Genomic DNA, 20259 nt, shown 5'->3' on the forward strand with positions numbered 1-20259 from the left:
CCACATTTCCAAAAATAAAAAAAATCTGTAGTAGCCAGGATTATGTTGGGGTTAATCACATCTGTACACACCAAAATAAAAAATATAAGACTAAAAACAATATTTATTTTTTTAAGTTTAAAATTCATGACAAACTTTCAAGCAACTCCTGAATGTGCCGATTCGACTCGAGATCAGGACTCTGCAGCATAACGTCCGGAGCGAACGGTTACCTGTACTCGGTGTCTGGCTGCAGGCCCGTGACGAGGTGACTCGTCCCCGATTCCACGGTGACGGTTTGGTCGTCGACAGAGATGATGTAGGAGGAGATCTCCGAACCGTTGCTGCTTGGCGTCTCCCACTTCAGGAGGAGGCAAGTGGATGAGGAGCAACCCGCCTCGGAGGATGTCGGGAGGTCCAGGAGAGTGAGGGTGGAGACCTGGTCGGGATGCGTCGCCGGGGTCCGGAGAGTCGCCCTCTCGCTGTATGGACCTGCGCCAGCCTGGTTCACCGCCTGAGCAAAGCGCAGAAGCACAGGAAGATGAGAGAGACGAACCGCATAAAGGGAATATCTGGGAGTGAGAGATGGGATGGTGCGACTCCGTTATTGATGAGGAAAGTCGTTAAAGGCGAGGTAAAGTTTGCATACGTAGCTCTCGTGCTTTTCCCATGACAATGTGCTATATTGAGATAGTATGTGGTAGAGCACTAGAAAGAGGTGCATTTGTGAAGTGGAAGGAAATGCATAAATGTTTTTTTTATTATTATTTTTTAACAGACAAAAAAAGAAATCTGCAAAAACAACAACTAGAAAACAGAAGTTTTCAGGAGAAAGATGAGAAGTATTGTAAAGTTTGTAACAATCCACATAAGGGTCAAATGAGTCCAAAGCTGAACGTTTTGGTGTTTTTGGGAACTGATGGAAGTGCACATTACATTTTTTTCCAGATTTTTGTTTCAAAACAAAATGGGGGGAGGGGGGGGAGGGTGAAGCATTTTATGCTACATAACGGGTTAAAAGGTAACGTGAAAAACTTGGAAAAACTGAGTTTCCCCTCCATAACTTAGCTGAAAACCAGTAAGTCAATTTAAGTGTCAAATAGGAAAAGGAGAGACTTTAAAGGAGTAAGATGCTACTCATTTTTGCAGGCTGTTCCTTTACAGTCGGCGTCAAAAAGGCCTGAGGTTATTGCTCACTTAAAGACAGAACGCCATGTTCCGTGTAAGATCAACCGAGTTTAGAGTCCGTCATGAATCTTTCTTGCACGTTATCTTGAGAAACCAAAAAGTGGAACAAGCTGGCGCAAAGCACATACTGTAATGCACAGAAACTCACTACGACATCACATGAGCACACGGGCAGTGATGCTGACTGCCAGCTGACCTTGTGATGTCCCAGTGTTATAAATGAGCCAATAAAGAAGGGAGCCATAAAACATGCCATTATTGGATTCAAAGCTGCATAGGCCTGTATAGGTGCGTGCGTATGCGCGTGTGAGCTTGTCAGATAAATGCACACTCACAGAATATAAAGGACTAAACACACTGTGGTTATTTATGCACCAGATTAAGAATTGCAGCACAAATTGAATCGGCCATCATCCCTGGTCTCCTGTCTCCATTTTGTGTTTACGCTTTTGAAGCTCCTTCAGGGTTTTTCATGCTGTGCAGGTTTCTGCAATTACGTCCAGACGACGCCTCCGCGCGGCTCCCCTCTTTGATCTCAGCCTTTGCCTCTTTGTGTTTCTGTCGTGTCCACAGATCTACTATGCAAGCGCAGCTTTCGCTTTCCGTTACCTGTAGCCTGCAGCAGTAATCCGTAGCGGGCGTCAGGTCTGACAGTTCGCACTGTGTGGCGGAGCCACAGTAAATGAGCTCCCAGGGTTCGTCCTCCTTCGCCCACTCCAGTCGATACTCCGAGATGTCCGTCCCCGAGCCCTCGGGGCTCTGCAGCACACAGAAACACGCGTTCAGCTCACGGAACCTCTGGAAACCTGACATTAACCTATTCGGATCTGACGCCTGGTATGAGTGGTGTTGTTTTTCAAGTCGAATTAACCTTTTGTTTATAAGCATCGATGGATGTGAGGGACAAGATTAGTTATTTCCAATAAAAACGGAGTGCGTTTTCTGAGCCCAGGAAGTACATTTTGCATTCGCTGAATAAATAAATTAAACTGCAAAGTTTTATTTTTATTTTATTTTTTCCAGTAATTCAAAATTGGATATTGTATAACTTCATTATATTTAAGTCCAATAACACATTTTCCATTATTTCTGTCATTTCCAACAGAATTGACAATGGTGACTTAAAATTGACAGTCACCACTTACAACTTATGAACACCAAAAACATTTTGTTTTCAAAAAATATTTGAATATTACATTACAAGAATATAAAATGTTGTATGAAAAGGCTCTCGGAGAGCACTCAGAAACAGTTTAGTAAGCAATGACCTTTTGTGGCTTTTATTTAACAGCTTTTTGTCATTTCTTCTCCTGGTACTCAGAAGAGAGTTTGCGGTTATTAATTTTGTCTGGAATAAAACAGCATAATAATGTCACAGTGTAAATTTTTATTATATTAAATGCAACACTTCAAGACTATTTAAAATAATGCCTGCCGAAATTTATTCACAGCCTGTAAAAGGTTCCAGGAAGTGAAACTAATAAGTGGCAAATCTGAACAATTAAAAGAGCCCTATTTGGGATTCCACATNCCGTTTCTGATCTTGAAATGAATTTCAGCGCATCTAATGATGCATTTTAGGTACATCCGTTTTTGTGAAACGCCAAGTCATCGTCACATATCCGAGGTATGCAAGTCACTTCTCGTGCCTTTTGTTCAGAGCGTGTAATAAACGCTTTGGTTGCCTGGCCATCTGGGAATGAAAGGGAAGTGCTCTTTGCTGCAAGTGCCTCCAAATAAATATTAGCTTAATTTAATTAGGAGACGGATTGGATTCTCCTTTCTGGAGCGACATCACTAGTGAACGACACTGGATATTCATTGGCACAGACAGAGTGTCCACATAGCACAGCATGAGATTACATAAAGCCACTACTGCATCATTGCTGCAATATCTGAGAAGCGATGTGGAAATTTAGCAGATGCAGTAGTGCATTTGTGTGATTTAAGTGGCATCGTTGAGTTTTTCCACATTTCCAAAAATAAAAAAAATCTGTAGTAGCCAGGATTATGTTGGGGTTAATCACATCTGTACACACCAAAATAAAAAATATAAGACTAAAAACAATATTTATTTTTTTAAGTTTAAAATTCATGACAAACTTTCAAGCAACTCCTGAATGTGCCGATTCGACTCGAGATCAGGACTCTGCAGCATAACGTCCGGAGCGAACGGTTACCTGTACTCGGTGTCTGGCTGCAGGCCCGTGACGAGGTGACTCGTCCCCGATTCCACGGTGACGGTTTGGTCGTCGACAGAGATGATGTAGGAGGAGATCTCCGAACCGTTGCTGCTTGGCGTCTCCCACTTCAGGAGGAGGCAAGTGGATGAGGAGCAACCCGCCTCGGAGGATGTCGGGAGGTCCAGGAGAGTGAGGGTGGAGACCTGGTCGGGATGCGTCGCCGGGGTCCGGAGAGTCGCCCTCTCGCTGTATGGACCTGCGCCAGCCTGGTTCACCGCCTGAGCAAAGCGCAGAAGCACAGGAAGATGAGAGAGACGAACCGCATAAAGGGAATATCTGGGAGTGAGAGATGGGATGGTGCGACTCCGTTATTGATGAGGAAAGTCGTTAAAGCCGAGTTAAAGATTGCATACGTAGCTCTCGTGCTTTTCCCATGACAATGTGCTATATTGAGATAGTATGTGGTAGAGCACTAGAAAGAGGTGCATTTGTGAAGTGGAAGGAAATGCATAAATGTTTTTTTTATTATTATTTTTTAACAGACAAAAAAAGAAATCTGCAAAAACAACAACTAGAAAACAGAAGTTTTCAGGAGAAAGATGAGAAGTATTGTAAAGTTTGTAACAATCCACATAAGGGTCAAATGAGTCCAAAGCTGAACGTTTTGGTGTTTTTGGGAACTGATGGAAGTGCACATTACATTTTTTTCCAGATTTTTGTTTCAAAACAAAATGGGGGGAGGGGGGGGAGGGTGAAGCATTTTATGCTACATAACGGGTTAAAAGGTAACGTGAAAAACTTGGAAAAACTGAGTTTCCCCTCCATAACTTAGCTGAAAACCAGTAAGTCAATTTAAGTGTCAAATAGGAAAAGGAGAGACTTTAAAGGAGTAAGATGCTACTCATTTTTGCAGGCTGTTCCTTTACAGTCGGCGTCAAAAAGGCCTGAGGTTATTGCTCACTTAAAGACAGAACGCCATGTTCCGTGTAAGATCAACCGAGTTTAGAGTCCGTCATGAATCTTTCTTGCACGTTATCTTGAGAAACCAAAAAGTGGAACAAGCTGGCGCAAAGCACATACTGTAATGCACAGAAACTCACTACGACATCACATGAGCACACGGGCAGTGATGCTGACTGCCAGCTGACCTTGTGATGTCCCAGTGTTATAAATGAGCCAATAAAGAAGGGAGCCATAAAACATGCCATTATTGGATTCAAAGCTGCATAGGCCTGTATAGGTGCGTGCGTATGCGCGTGTGAGCTTGTCAGATAAATGCACACTCACAGAATATAAAGGACTAAACACACTGTGGTTATTTATGCACCAGATTAAGAATTGCAGCACAAATTGAATCGGCCATCATCCCTGGTCTCCTGTCTCCATTTTGTGTTTACGCTTTTGAAGCTCCTTCAGGGTTTTTCATGCTGTGCAGGTTTCTGCAATTACGTCCAGACGACGCCTCCGCGCGGCTCCCCTCTTTGATCTCAGCCTTTGCCTCTTTGTGTTTCTGTCGTGTCCACAGATCTACTATGCAAGCGCAGCTTTCGCTTTCCGTTACCTGTAGCCTGCAGCAGTAATCCGTAGCGGGCGTCAGGTCTGACAGTTCGCACTGTGTGGCGGAGCCACAGTAAATGAGCTCCCAGGGTTCGTCCTCCTTCGCCCACTCCAGTCGATACTCCGAGATGTCCGTCCCCGAGCCCTCGGGGCTCTGCAGCACACAGAAACACGCGTTCAGCTCACGGAACCTCTGGAAACCTGACATTAACCTATTCGGATCTGACGCCTGGTATGAGTGGTGTTGTTTTTCAAGTCGAATTAACCTTTTGTTTATAAGCATCGATGGATGTGAGGGACAAGATTAGTTATTTCCAATAAAAACGGAGTGCGTTTTCTGAGCCCAGGAAGTACATTTTGCATTCGCTGAATAAATAAATTAAACTGCAAAGTTTTATTTTTATTTTATTTTTTCCAGTAATTCAAAATTGGATATTGTATAACTTCATTATATTTAAGTCCAATAACACATTTTCCATTATTTCTGTCATTTCCAACAGAATTGACAATGGTGACTTAAAATTGACAGTCACCACTTACAACTTATGAACACCAAAAACATTTTGTTTTCAAAAAATATTTGAATATTACATTACAAGAATATAAAATGTTGTATGAAAAGGCTCTCGGAGAGCACTCAGAAACAGTTTAGTAAGCAATGACCTTTTGTGGCTTTTATTTAACAGCTTTTTGTCATTTCTTCTCCTGGTACTCAGAAGAGAGTTTGCGGTTATTAATTTTGTCTGGAATAAAACAGCATAATAATGTCACAGTGTAAATTTTTATTATATTAAATGCAACACTTCAAGACTATTTAAAATAATGCCTGCCGAAATTTATTCACAGCCTGTAAAAGGTTCCAGGAAGTGAAACTAATAAGTGGCAAATCTGAACAATTAAAAGAGCCCTATTTGGGATTCCACATTTGTTGTGTGCTGGAGCCAAAGTTACTTTAGTTTTGTATGGATCAATGCATCAAAGCTGTCAAAATTTGTTTTGTCTGTTGATATTCCCAATATATTTTGCTTTGGTAAAATAAAATGGATCAGGTTATGGACACGGTGAGATAATATCAATACATTAATATTAACTTAACACTAAATATATATTTGATATCTGAACACATAATAGACATTTTTAAAAAGTTAATTTGAGTTTTGATTTATATTACCATAAACATGCAAGCAGATCCTGTTGGGTTTGCATTTCGTCCCTCCTACTCTGAGCTCAGCTAATGCTACTGACCTACTAATCCACACTCTCTCCATCTATTTTGTGTCTTTGAGGTGAGAAAAAAAAAAGGCTGATTATGATGGAAGCACTGCTGGGTAATCCTTGTTGCAATTTCATACTTGGCTGCTTCTGATACATTTGCTGCATTCTTGAGAAGAATCAATAAAAACGGCTGAAAGTCAAAGTAAAAGGAGAATTCTGCATACATCACTTTAGCTGATATATATTTATCAATCTTCTGGTTGGTTCTTCTTAGCATGTTAAGCTCTGTGACTGCATTTTCCTCACCTCCCAGTTGAGCGTCACGCAGGTGTTACTTGTGAGCGTGATGAGCGGCGCCCCACACTGGCCAGGAGGTCCAGCTGCGGTCGTCACCTCTGTCGGCTCAGAATATGGCCCAAACTAAAAGACACACCAACAAAAAAAATTAAGATATTTTTCGAATTTACAATCAATTATTGTTTTTCAATTTTTTCCCCCCCATTTTGGATCACAAGACTAAAATGTTTGCCATTTCAAATATCTAACATTTTTTGTCATTTACACACTGCTACAGTGAACATTTTTGAAACTGATGTAACACAAGTTTGACAAAAGGCTCACAGTTCACTTCAAGTATGCAAGCAGCACATGCATGCTGGTCTTTTTATCCGTTAACGTGTTTTGATGCATTTGTCCAAAGGCCTGCAACTTCAACTTTCTGCAACAGCTCTTAATAATTTTGGCTAAAACGTGCAAAGAATCAAAGGTCATGTAACATATGCAACTCTAAACAAGTGTTATTTAGCTGGACTGAAGACAAAAAATGGCTTGTAAGATTGCAAAGGCTGCAGATAACAGAACTAATTCAACCTTTGAGTCAATAGATGATCAATCAGGTCTTATAGTCGCCCTGTGGAACAGATAAGCTTCCAAGAGCAACACTGGGTAGTCAGTCTAGGAAAGTAGGACCGAATTACATGAAACCCTGCTTCTCAGGCATGTTTCCTTATCAATTTATAAGCTACTATTGATCCAATGTGCTGAATAGACTGAGTGGAGATAAGAAAAAGAGCCATAAAATGCATTAAAAAAAAACTGCCTTTGAGGTTCCCGTTTCACAGAAATGTAATGTGTACTATGTCATTGCTTATGCTGCTGCCAACATAAGCAATAAGCAAGCGAGTTTCTCACCCCGGCCTCGTTGGTTGCCCTTAGCCGGAAGCTGTACGTCGCACCAGGAAGCAAACTAGCAACCGTGCACTGCAGCTCCGGGCCGTGGTACACTTCTGCTGGCTTCGCTTCTCCCTCACTCATCTCCAGGCTGTACACACACTCTTCACACACTCCCTCACAGGCAGGGGAATCTAGAATCGTATCACAGGATGAATCGGAGACAAAAGCAGCATTTTTAAATATGTATGATCAAATTGAATCAATTTTAAGTAATCCTTGAAGTACATGCATTGTGCCTTGCAAGAGCATTTGTAACCCCTTGAACATACTTCCCCTCTTGTCAATTTAAAATCACAAACTTTAAAGAAAAAGGCTTAAAAACTTAATATACAAATGAAAATCTGAAACGTATGACACAGATTTATATTTAGCCTCCAATGTTTAGTATTTATATTCAGTCACTTTTCGCCACGGTTACAGGTGCAAGACTTTTTGGTGTGAACAAGTCCTGCACACGTATTGTGACCAAATTTATTTTCCGTTTTTGCAAAATAAGCCTGGACAGAAAATGTTTGAAAAGATAAAAATCTATGCATTTTTTGGACTGGTGGGACTTATATTCCAGAGAGATTTGCAGTCCAGAAAATATTGTGACTGCTTTGGATTTTCTTTTAAGTAAAAGAAGCAATTCGAATTTCTAACAAACATTTGCAAACCATGTATCCTCGCCACTTAACTTCATGCAAGTTTGTGGTAGCATTCTGAAAATTTGTTAAGTTCAGGGGATACTTCTGCAAAGCGCCGTACTGTAGCATGTTCAGGGTTTTAATTGAACACTCATTGGGTCATTTAAGATTATGATTGCATCGGTGTAGCTGAGTGATCAGCAGTTTTTTTTTTTTTGGTTTTTTTTTTCCCCAGGCGCCATCTGCTTCAGTTTGCTTGCAGAGGGATGAAAGCGGCCAACGTCCAGGCATCAGGGGGATACCCTCCGACGCATTATTTCCGACCTTCAGCTCAACCAGTAATTGCAGCAGCACTGCCTGCATCTGAACTGATTAGCGATGTGACCAGCTGTATCAGACTGGTTAAAGTAAGAACTTCCTCAGCACTGCACGCTGCAAAGCCTCTTTGGCTGCCAACAGATAACGGCGCTAATTTGCAATAATTGGCCGGCATTACGAGAGTTGGCCTGGATATGAGGGGAGGGTTAGGCATTTAATGGGCAAAATAGGAGCTCGATTAGGCTAAAAAGGGGTTGACTTTGTTCATATTAGAGCTGGCCAGCAGAACGCATTTGGCAGCCAGGAGGCAATTTTATTGCTTTTTGCGAAAAGCGTAAATAAAGCTAAACGCCGCGTATACGTGTCCGTCTGGACTCACCCCATTCTAACTGGACCTCCTTGTGTTTGGCTTTCCCAACGATCCGCGGCGGCTGACAGGGTCCTGGTGGGACACTTGATGTACGGACCGGAACACAAACAGTGCACTGTCAAAGAAAAAAAAAAAAAAAAAAAATGAAGAAATTAATATATGAGGAATGTCCGATTTTACCGCTAAGACAGGGATGTGAAAGGATTGCTTGTAAGTATGTCAGCACATTTCCAAAAAACAACAAAAAGTTCATTTTTAGCCAACGTGGACCCTGGATTTTATAGACTTGGGCCTCAATTGTGTTTGTGACCATGACAATCCAAAGTTGATCAGTCACTGCAGTGAAGCGTGTGTGTGTGTGTGTCTTACCGGGCTGTGTCCTCCCGTGGTGATGCTACATACACGTAGGCAGTAAACGGTTCCCGGTGTCAGCCGCTCACACACGCATTCTGTCGCGGGGCCGCTGTACGCCACCTCCCACTGGCTCGCTGCTCAGCATCGAACACACACACACACACAGACACACACACAGCGCAGAACACACAATTACAACACTTGTCACATTCATGCAGAAGATTGCACACAATTAATCCCCTGCTGTTTTGTACCCGTCTTTGTAGTCAGACTGCAGATATTGTCCCGATGTCACATTATCCCGTTTATGCCTACACAACATTTTCTTTTTTTGCGTGTCGATTTTTAAATTGTTAATGGGAAGTGCGTGCCGTGAAATGTCTGTGGAAGGCAGAACTTTAAAAAAATAAAAAATAAAGTATTGAAACGCATAACATCTTTCATGTAAACTGAGCTAATTAAATATTTTTTCACATATTAACTGGAGGCAGCAGTCGCATGTTTACTGGGCAGTTTTCTCTTAATTATTCAAGTAATGGATTCTCAGCATCTGCCTCCGTTTAAAACTCATTTCATTCTTTGCAACTTCAAAAATGTACGGTTTTCATCCAACGTTCCACTTAAATGGAAATAATAACTTTATGCATGTCATAATCTATTGACTTCCTTAAAGTTCAGACTGACTTAACCTGGAGGATTGCTCAACTCCTGCCGTACAGACAAACACTGCATTGTGGGTAGAACAAAAAAAGTCTAATTTTATAAAGTGAATAATGCATACAGATGCATAGTTTTAGAAAATGTTCAAAAAATAAACAGCAGTTTGTCTTGCGCGTTACACGTACCTTCGGAGCATCCTTCAGAAATCTCGAGGAGGTAAGTGAGGGCCTCTGAGCCCCCGTTGTCCAGGGGTGGATCTGTAGGAGGAATTAATAATAAATAGGTTTTAGTCATCATGGAATCCACTGGATCAGATTGCATTCAATACAAGACAAAATCAAAGATATGTCATGAGAAATATCATTTATCCGCTTTGTTTTGTGAGCCACAAAACACATTAGAGACGAGAATGGCTCATAAATGCAATTTCTATTGGACCCATGCAGTTCACATACATCAATATGCCCATCTAACGGTATAAGTACGTGTTTGAATATTTGAACGGGTCCAACAATTACCCCATGTGACGGTGAAGCCATGAGGCGTCACTCCGGTGACCCTGGGTGTCGACGGAGGGCCGGGCTTGTCTGGATTGGTGGTGCAAACCAACACTTCACTGGGGCTGCTTTTTCCTTCCACGTTTGACGCAATCAGCTGCACAACGGAGAGAACGGAAAGTTAAAAAAAACAAGGCGGGGAGAAGCCTGGCAACAAGCGATTAGACAATGAAAATAAGGACGGCGAACAAAGAAAGCAAGTCGAGGGGGTAAACGAAGGGAGGAATCTTATCGAAAGGGAAAGAGACTCCTCTGGAAAAATAGCTGCCATTACAATCTGCTCCTTTTTTCCTGCTCTTCTCTTGCTTTTATCTTCTTGCTGTACTCCCTTGAACCAGCCCTTCCAATTTGACAATCAATTTCTTTCATTCCCCATACATTCACACTGGATGAGAAGTACTGCGGGGGTGGGAGGGGGGGGGGATGCGTGCAAAAGAGCCCCGAATCGCCTCTTTGCACATGACCACGTGTCACCATGTCCTCAGACATCAGAAGCCTTATCTACCCGTCTGCATGAAAGCACATTTGGGAGTGTTATTGGAGATGATTGCACCATAAAGGACATGCAAGTGCACTTACAGGGACGAACCGCTGGTACATTATGTTTCACAGTGTCCCCACATTATGGACAGTTTTCATCGTGGCTTTTAGGGAACTTGATAGATAGATAGATAGCTGCTGGATTGTCTCGTTTCCCCTTCGTAAACAGCAGGCAATTTCTAGCGGCGAAACGCCACACGCCGTTTTGGATTGATGGATGTTGAGTGAGCGACAATTGGGTGGGTTAGGGTTTGTTTGGAGCATCTTTTTACTCTAATTGGAAAAGGAGGCAGAATTGTTGCAATGCAGTCAGAAGCTTAAATACAATCGCAGTTGACATCAATGTCATGTTAATGTAAGACTGAGTACTGTAAGACAAAGAAGCACCTGCTTGAAACTCATAACCTTTGCATATGAAATTTGCAAATTACATATTTCCCCCACTTGCTTTACAGTAATTTATTACAAGATTTCTTATAAGTAGCTATAAAAGTAACCCAGGTTTCCTCTTACTTGTACCTCAGATTCAGAATCACGGTTCAAAACAGTTCATCTAAAAATCACAGTTAAAAAACAAATGTCAGCATCTTTTAAAATGTTATACTTTAGCAAATAAGTAAAGCATTTTAAAGCTATTTTAGCACTTTATCCATTTGTGGAGGAAATTGCCTGTTTGTACAAACGCACTACTTATGTGAACACATCCAATAAACAGTTTCTTCTTTACTCACCAACAACTGAACATTACCAGAATTGGATGGTGAAATGAAACAAACAAACAAACATAACAGATGCACACATTTTTGTTGTGTTTTCACTTACCCTGAATTTATACTGTGTGCTTCTCTTCAGGCCTTGTACAGTACAGGTCAAGTTTTCTCCAGTGTACTTTGGATAAAAATCTGTTCCCTGTGGGGGAAAAACACAGAATATTTTTTGTGCGTGTTTTATATTTTAGTAATATTAGAATGACCGTATGATAAATGCAACAAATAAAGTTTGATTATTATTTAACGTGTGCAAGTCAGAGAAGAAGAGAAAATATAAGATCTTTGTGTGTTTTTAATATTTTTGTTAAAGCTTTTTAAAAAACAATATTTTAAAAAAAAAAAAAAAAAAAATCTAAAAATATAACATGCATACAGACGCAAATGAGACTTGGAACAATTCAATATAAAAAGATGAAAACTTAAACAGCTTTTCTGTTTGCTAAAAGAAAGATTGAGGTTTTCATTGCGTTTGGGTTCCCCCCCCCCCATCTTTTCGTTTTTGCCACTCACGCTGTTGTCCTCCTGGATCTCGAGTGTGTATTTGAGCTGCTCCTCGGTGGAGCTGCCCTCGGGACGCACCCACTCCAGGTTCACCCAGGACACCCCCGCCCTGACCAGCCGCGGCGCGAGGGGCAGAGGGGGCTGCGTGCCCGTGGTGTAGAACACCACCTCTGTACTGAAGCCACTGCACACACAAAACAAGAAACACATCTCTGGTTGTTTATCTTTTGTTTGTTTTTGTTACTTAAAAAGCCGATGCAAACAGAACGAGATGCAGAAATGGGGATTTTTCTTTTCTTTTCTTTTTTTTTAAACCCTGAAGCGAAACAAAATGCAGGATGCAGGTGAAGATGCCTGGTCTTCAATAATGCATTGACTGTACATGAACATTAACTTGCTTGCCAGCGTATTTACAGAATAAGGATTATCTGTATATTCGGCGACGGGATGCAGTACCTTGTGCCGATGTCGTTATTTGCAGCCAGTCTGAACGTGTAGCCACAGGCGGGCTGCAGCCGTGTCAGCTTACAGTGTCTCTGGTTCCCAAAGTAACAGTCTCTGAAAACACTGTTCTTCTTTCCCTGCAGAGGACAAAAACGGTCACATACGAAATGATAAATAGAAAAATAACTGGAAAGACAAAGACGAAACACAGGACGACACATGGAGTATTGATCGAGTAATGACTCTACAGTCCTGAACTCTTCAATACTCTTACAAGAAATGTGTTCATATATATACCCGTTTAATTCTTTTGTTTTTAATGGTAAAAGTAAGGACAGACCAACCTCATCCCACTCGAGCAGGTAGTTTGTGATCTTGGATCCGTTGTCGCCTGGAGGCTGTGGATGACAAAGAGACGGAGACGAGAGAAAAGAGAGAATGAGAGCTTATCCCAGGATGAAAGACCCTGACAACGAGGCCCATAGGATACCTGCCGTGGTTTTGTGATTGACCTTACATCCTGTCTGGGTGATTGATGGCACCGTTCATCAGTGACAGGGAGAGGGGCGTAAAAACTACCTCGGCGGGGGGCGCGGGGGTCAGTGAAGACGCAGGCGAAGGTGGCTATTAATGGCTATGGGGGCTAATAAAAACTAGCTGGAACATAAACGATTAGAAGTAAAAGAAAATGTCTCTTTACTGAAAACCGTTTCTTTTTTACCATGTGGAGAAAAGACTGGTTTACTCAGGGTTCCTACACATTTCTTCCTCTAAAAATGAAAGATTTATATGGAACATCATATCTATGGACAAAAGGAATGACATGAAGTACCAATTACTACAACAAGTCTGTGACAAATTGCTGTACAGGTAAAATCAGTGAACATTCAAAATATGGAAAGAACTAAAGGGAAAAAAAACAATAAAATCAATAAAACTGAAATAAGAGCAAAAGTCTCAAAGCGTGTTCAAGGCCAACGAATAAAAATGTGTTAAGAGTTTTAAAAGTGAACAACTTTTAAAAGAAGAGTTGACCCCAATATGCAAACCAGTAAAATTCAGTGTTTCGTAAAATGTATTTGTGCCACTCTGACATATTTGATCTGGGTTTAATGACGGACCAACACATGTTATCCTACATTATCCATTCCTCTCGCTTGATTCTGGCACCACTAAATAAAATCTAATGCAGCCAACAAAACTCTTCCGCTGCACAGCTGTCCACCTAAACTGATGAGCTGGTCAAGAAAAGTGCTAATCAGGACAGCAGGTGACATGACACAACAGCTGCTGGTCTCAGTCAATGCAGGGAAAAACTGCAAACATGGATGGATTTCTTGGAACCATATTTCATTTCCGTTCCATCTCATACGTGTGGGACTTTGTGTTGGTGCAACAACTAAAATCTGAGGAGGACACATTTGTAATTGTGTTTCTGTAAAAGTGAAAGAGCACACAAGCTCTTGCGTTGGCATGCGCGACATTCTGCCGTACCTTCCACTGTAGACTGAGGCTGGTCTTTGTGCGGTGAGAGAGCTTCGGGGGTAGCGGGACATCAGGGACGCTGCAGTGTGTGGTGAACGAGCCGGCCTCTGAACACGAGCCTCGAACCGAGTTGTACAACGCTGAAACCCTAAAAGCAACAAGATGCACCAAAGCTTAGAGCGAGAGTTAACCATGGCATGCAGCCGACTATGTTGACGCACAGCTGGAGTCCTTACCGTACGTGGTAGTCTGTCGCTGGCCTTAGGTCTTTCAGATGATATTCCAACTCTTCTCCGCTGAAATTTTTTACAAATGAGAAACGTCGCATCAATACCATAGACGTGCCGCGCAAGAAGCACATGTCCTGGATCGCTTTAGCATTGGGTTAGTGGACTACCTGTATATAAGGCGATATTTTCCGTCCTTTCCTTTGTCTGAGAGAGAAACCTCGTAGGAGCAGGAGACGGGCATCCCGTTACTGTGCCTGTTTACCAGCCCACCTGGAAGGCCCCAGGACAGCCGAGCAGCCCGCGCCTGGATGTTAGACACCTTCAGCAAACAATATGACGTTTGTTAAAAATTCGTAGCATAAAAAAAAAAAACTTCTGTGAAATGTATATTTTTTTAATGTAGATTTCCTCTCACTGCCTTTTTTTTTTAAGCCTCAGCTTCACTGAAAGCAGCTCACTTTTGAGTCTTTTTCACTCTAATGGTTCCTACTGTAGACTGACTTGTCAGCAAAACCCAATTCAGCTTCCATAGTTTTTGGAGTCCACAAAAGAGAAAGATTGGATGTCCCAGTGTGAATGTGTCAATGGTCATATTGTACACTAGTAAATGTGACCATTAAATTAAAAAAAAAAAAAAAAAAGTAAGTATTGTCAAATCGGTATAGGAACTAGAAGTGAATGTGAGGGAGAAAAACTAAACTGCTAGAGTTTAATAGAAAATCCCGTTTACTTCTCTTGTAAACTCACAGTCTGAGAATGATGAGCTGCAGGTGGCATCCGAGGAGAAACGGTGGCGTCAACAGCATCTCAATCCTAAATCTCTCTCATTTAACTCTATTACCATTTTTACTACATTTCACAGTATGTCATAAATATATCCCACTGGTTTACAACACTCCTGTCATAAACTGACAATGTTAAATGACCCAGTTGCACAGCCTGCTGCTCAAACTCTCAAATGAGTACGCAGGGGGGTTTTTTTCTATCCCAAACTGTGCCTACACAACATACTCATCTGAAACTCCCCTGAGGCACCAAAAAAAACCCAGACCCTTCAGTCTTCAGTGTCTCTTGAGCCAATAAAGCTGCAATAAAAACTCAGCGGCATGGATGGGAAGGTGCTGCCCTCGTGTGGCCACGGTTAGAACAGCTCATATCACTTGCTGTGGCAGAAACTGCTACAAGTCACCGCTGCCAATATCGTCAGTATGGCGTTTAGTTTTCACATGCATCCCAGTGAGGAGATGCACACACTGAAAAGACATTAGTGCTAGAGATGGCTGCATCAGACAAGGAGGTGATTGATGAAAGTGGTTACATGTCTGCTTCCGTGTGCAACAGTGTGCAGGATTTTAAAGCCGTATTCATGCCAACCTGTGGTTTGTCGATTGTAGACAGCATGTCTTGAACACGTTTCCCCTCTGAATCATGATCTGAGGAGACGGAAAGAAGAAAAACAGAGTAATTACCATAAACATGCTGCGCTAAGCAATTTATGAAGTGGAGTCAATGCAACTAAATTGCAAAGATATTGCCAAAATTAGGAACTACATCTGGCAAAGAAAGCTTCTATATATTTTTTTTACATACATACTACATTATATATATATATATATATATATATATATATATATATATATATATAAAATCAAAAATAAAGAACATGTTTTAAAGCCAAATAAAACAGGGCTTGTTATCTGATGTAGAAATGATTTTGCATTCACCACAACTAAGTATTGTTAACATCGACAAGCTGTTGATGTTAAGAGTTTTTCTCAAAAGGTATTCACATCGCTTAAACTCTTTCCTCAAATTACAAATTTAACACGTATAAATTAATAAATGGAGGGTTTGGAATAGTTTTCAAAACTTTTCACAAACACAATTGGCAGAACCACCTTTTGCTGCAATTGCTAAGGTATTTCTCTACCGGCTTTGCACATCCAAACATAGACATTTTATTTATTTTTTTTTGTAATATGGCTCAAAACTCAAGACTTCCTAATAAATATTGAAGAAAACCATCCCCACAATGTGATGCCGTCACCTCCATATTTCGTAGTGAGGATGTTGTGTTCAGATCGATGTACAGCGTTCGCTTAGCAAACTGCCAAAATGAAAACACGGCTCCTTACATCCCACTTTTAGAAATGGCTTTCTTCACGGATTAATGCGCCGCTTGCCTGTTCTGTCGGATTCACATGGACAACCATGCCTTTGGTAGATTTTTAATGTTGCAGTTTCTTGCACTGGAATTTATTTAGGGGTACGAGAGTAGAGGGGGTTGCAAGAATGCTAAACGCATGTATTGCATTATGTTCCTTTTTCTACTTTGTTGTTCAGCAACGGTAAAATCCCTGTACAATGGTAGTTGTAGGGTAAAACATTTTGAAAAGCACCGTACATCTAAACACTGCTGGACCAAAACTAAAACTACGAACGCAATCAGCGCAACCCAAAGGAGGCGCCTAAAACAGAGTAAAAACAGACCCAAATTCCTTGGAACGTCTGTTGACATATGGTGTGTGATGCAACACGTTGTTTTCCTCAGCGTGCTCATATTTCATTTCCACAAGTTGTATTTAGCGGAAAAACACGCTAAATTGTCCAAGTTTCCGTTGAAAAGCATTAGTCACCATTTACTGGCCCAGCACAAACAAAATGGGGATCAGCAGAAAAAATAAAAAAATCACCATGACTAATATTCTGCAGAGTCTAATCTTTTCTGTACATGGAAACATCATTTCAAAGTAATTTATTTTCAGAAAGCTCTACTCCCAATCATTATTACGCACCATTTTTTAATCAGTTCTTCCTGAACTTGAGAATAATTACACAACACGTGACGTCAGCGCAATTCTTTCAGCTTCAGGATTGTAAATACAATGTCACGTATGATTATTCTGTTACTGTATTATGCATTTAGATGCAATAGCTACGAAAACATAAAAGCAGAGCAATCAGAGGAGTTATTCCCTGAGAAAATGTACAGTTTTCCCCAAAACAATTTCTGGTTCATCAAATGCAGAGCCTCACTGACCCCTTACACACCTGGCACAGACATCCGTTCATGAGAATCTGGGCATGGATGTCACGATAGTTTCGTTATTCAATAGAAATGGCAAAAACTGTTTATATATATATATATATATATATATATCCCAGGTTCTTTGCAATATATCTGCATCTGCAGAGATGGAGTCCAATAAGCACAGATGCTGCTTGAAAAATTAAACCCTTTAAAACAAGCGACTCGACTACATCACCGATATAGAGAAGTGCTACATCGGCACACAATAACTGAATTCAGTTATACATTTCATTATGTTGTGCATTTTGTACCTATTCCTTAAAAAAAATGCGTAAGCTGTAAAAGTAACAATCCCCATTAAATTGTCAGATTGTTTTGGGTTTGAGAACATTCTCAATCTGAATTTACAATTCTTATTTTTTGCCTACCAATGAAAACTATGATGATCGTCGCTCCTTAGAGACGCGACAGCACTATTTACAGGGAAGAGTGAGCTCAAGATGCATTTTCCTCAAATCAACTTCAGAGCGATTTGACTGCGACTCTTCACCTCGCGTTAGTTCAGCTTGCTGACTCCAATTAATTCTGGGATGCTGTGAAGGACCAAAAACTTCTGGAAATACAATTTGACTAAACAATTATCAGGAAAACTCTAAAGACAGGATCTTTAATTGCATATTTTTCGCAAGCGCTGACATTTTATGCTTTGTATAGTCTTTCTTTAATGTCTTTCCTCTCTCTCATACATGTTAAGCTACCAGAGTAATGAATCGCACCAAAAAAATCCAACTCAGTTGAGGAGTTTTCTAAATCGTGTTGATGCCTGGATAATAACAGTGCAAGTGATTGAAAGTATTTGTGATGTTAAAGTACAATCAGCAGAACCGTTAAGATTCGTCGCTCACCTAATAGCCCACTCTGTAGCAAGGTTATATATTTATCCGTTTGTAGCTGGTATGAGTGAATGTGGTTTTGTGTGTGGCTCCAAATCCAGGCCTCCATTGGTTAATAAATTTGATTTCCATTGATGATTTTTGTGTGATTTTGTTGTCAGCACATTCAACTTTGTACAGAACAAAGTATTCAATGAGAATATTTCATTCATTCAGATCTAGGATGTGTTATTTGAGTGTTCCCTTTATTTTTTTGAGCAGTGTACATCAAAGTGCAGGTCCGAAGAGACATGTGTAAAAGTGATTTACAGAAAGACCCTGGTTGTTTTGAGGATCAGTACAAGCATGCGTGTGTGTGTGTGTGTGTGTGTGTGTGAAGTCTTCCCCCTGTGTGATCCCTGAAGAAGAGGTTTTCCAACCAGAGGAGACCTGCTTTCTCCATCTGATCATTCAGAAACACACAGGATGTTCATGAGCGACTCGATAGAACTAAAGCTTTTGGAAAAAGAAATGTCTCGAGTTAGTATGGTTTTCTATGTGGAAATCATTATAGCTACATTCACTCCCGAAGTGACTGGAGCACAATCCAAGACGAATCTAGCGGTGGTGGTGGTGGTATGGTTCACCACCACCAATTTATACCTCTCGTAAATCTTAGACGCATAGCAAGGTTCCTTCCTAGCAATTAGGAGTTTATCAGTACACCGTATATCATTTAAAATACCGTCGGACGTCTGCTTTTTTTGGGGTAGGCACGGACCTCCGCAGAGTTAAGCATGGAGTTAGTATGTAAGGGGCCTCATGTATGCCAAAGTTTTACAGTCAAATCTGACGCCATTTGTCAGACAGCTGAACCTTGGACAGGACAACGATCTAAAGCGCAACAGCAAATCTTGCAGACCGGATCAAAGAGACGAGAGCTTGCGATTGCCTCTTAAAAGTCCAGATGGGAGTATTACCAAAAATTGCCCTGATGTTTAACATCTAAAAGAATCGGTCAAAGAGAAGATAACAGAGTTACTGTTAGAAGCTACCGAGTAATGTGAAGTAAGGTGAGCGTTTGGTTTTTCCTTCTTAGCTGCAACAAAACTTCCTGAGCGCCTCACTGTCCAAAGACTTGACTGAGAAATGTAACAATTGAAGTCTGGCTGAAAAAGGACAATGATCTCAAATCTAACAAAATAAAAAAATAAATAAAAAACTGCCTCAAAAATAGAGCCCTGCTTAATTTCTGCAGTCGCCAATGAAACAAAATGCTTCTGTTAAGACTTTTAGCAATAAGAACCTAATCCTGAACAATTTGTCTCAACACAACATAAAAGATTGATAAGGTCTAAAACCTGACCGGTGGTTCTCACACCAACTGAGCCTGAGTGTGCTCTTAAAGTTTTACTCAGTGCAGCTTCCTTCTTTAAATAAGAAAGAAAACATTAGTGGTATGGTACGATACTCCACGTGAGCATTTTTATGATGTTCTGATGCATATGAACTGAATTTATGATTACTGGCTACTCGGTGTAAGTGATGACAGAGAGACTGTATGAGTGCCTGTGCTCAGGCCACTTCGACAGGGGGGCAAGAGCCTCACTTTGCCTGGGGGCTCACTTATGATTCATGGCAACAATGATGTCATGGAATTACAACCTCAACCTGACCTCCATATGTGTGTTGGAATTAAAAACAAGAGCATAAGAGAGACTGTGTGTGTGTGTGGGGGGGGGGGGGGGCATCAGGTTACAGACGAGCGGCGATGGGCAAACGGGAGGAGAGTAATTAAGCCACCATGTGCGGATGTGTGTGTTGAGTCTGGCAGCGCAAGACAAGTTCAGCAGGTGAAGTGCATGATCTGCATCAGTGCGTGACAAACTGGCTCGTTAGTGATCCGTTTTTAAATCAGGACTTCAGTCCTCATTCCTCCGCTTGAATTAATTGCAATTTTTGTCTTTTGCGAAATAAAAATCGGCGATGGGGGGATCCCATTACAAATATAGTCGTCATGTCAACAGATTCGCTCATGTGAAAGTCACAAAGGGAACCTTAGCTGCTCTGCTTGCCTGAGCCGTCAGATTAAATTGATGGCCAAGTACTTAGCCTTGTGGTTATGACAAATTCTTTACCATTTTTG

The 20259-nt window shown here is 41.1% G+C and overlaps 1 protein-coding gene across 5 annotated transcripts in view; it reads right to left on the reverse strand.

Annotated features, from left to right (window-relative positions):
- The window catches only part of fndc3ba (fibronectin type III domain containing 3Ba), an 80208-nt gene that overhangs the window by 14496 nt on the left and 45453 nt on the right, over positions 1–20259 (reverse strand). For 3 of the 5 annotated variants that reach the window (XM_015038292.1, XM_015038290.1, XM_015038294.1), the window contains exons 7-23: positions 15585–15643; positions 14378–14529; positions 14217–14276; positions 13990–14128; positions 12840–12893; positions 12508–12632; positions 12061–12235; positions 11603–11689; positions 11512–11517; positions 10202–10337; positions 9869–9940; positions 9039–9157; positions 8679–8784; positions 7314–7486; positions 6429–6542; positions 4912–5061; positions 3348–3628 (exon numbers count right to left, since the gene is read on the reverse strand). In XM_015038292.1, the coding sequence (XP_014893778.1) occupies positions 3348–3628; positions 4912–5061; positions 6429–6542; positions 7314–7486; positions 8679–8784; positions 9039–9157; positions 9869–9940; positions 10202–10337; positions 11512–11517; positions 11603–11689; positions 12061–12235; positions 12508–12632; positions 12840–12893; positions 13990–14128; positions 14217–14276; positions 14378–14529; positions 15585–15643 (2008 nt within the window). The remainder of the gene's footprint in view (positions 1–3347; positions 3629–4911; positions 5062–6428; positions 6543–7313; positions 7487–8678; positions 8785–9038; positions 9158–9868; positions 9941–10201; positions 10338–11511; positions 11518–11602; positions 11690–12060; positions 12236–12507; positions 12633–12839; positions 12894–13989; positions 14129–14216; positions 14277–14377; positions 14530–15584; positions 15644–20259) is intronic. The other 2 variants (XM_015038293.1, XM_015038291.1) reach the window with 1 other exon arrangement.

This window comes from Poecilia latipinna, unplaced genomic scaffold, assembly GCF_001443285.1.
Source record: "Poecilia latipinna isolate Pla-1442-1.1 unplaced genomic scaffold, P_latipinna-1.0 Scaffold436, whole genome shotgun sequence".
In the NCBI taxonomy this organism is placed as follows: domain Eukaryota; kingdom Metazoa; phylum Chordata; class Actinopteri; order Cyprinodontiformes; family Poeciliidae; genus Poecilia; species Poecilia latipinna.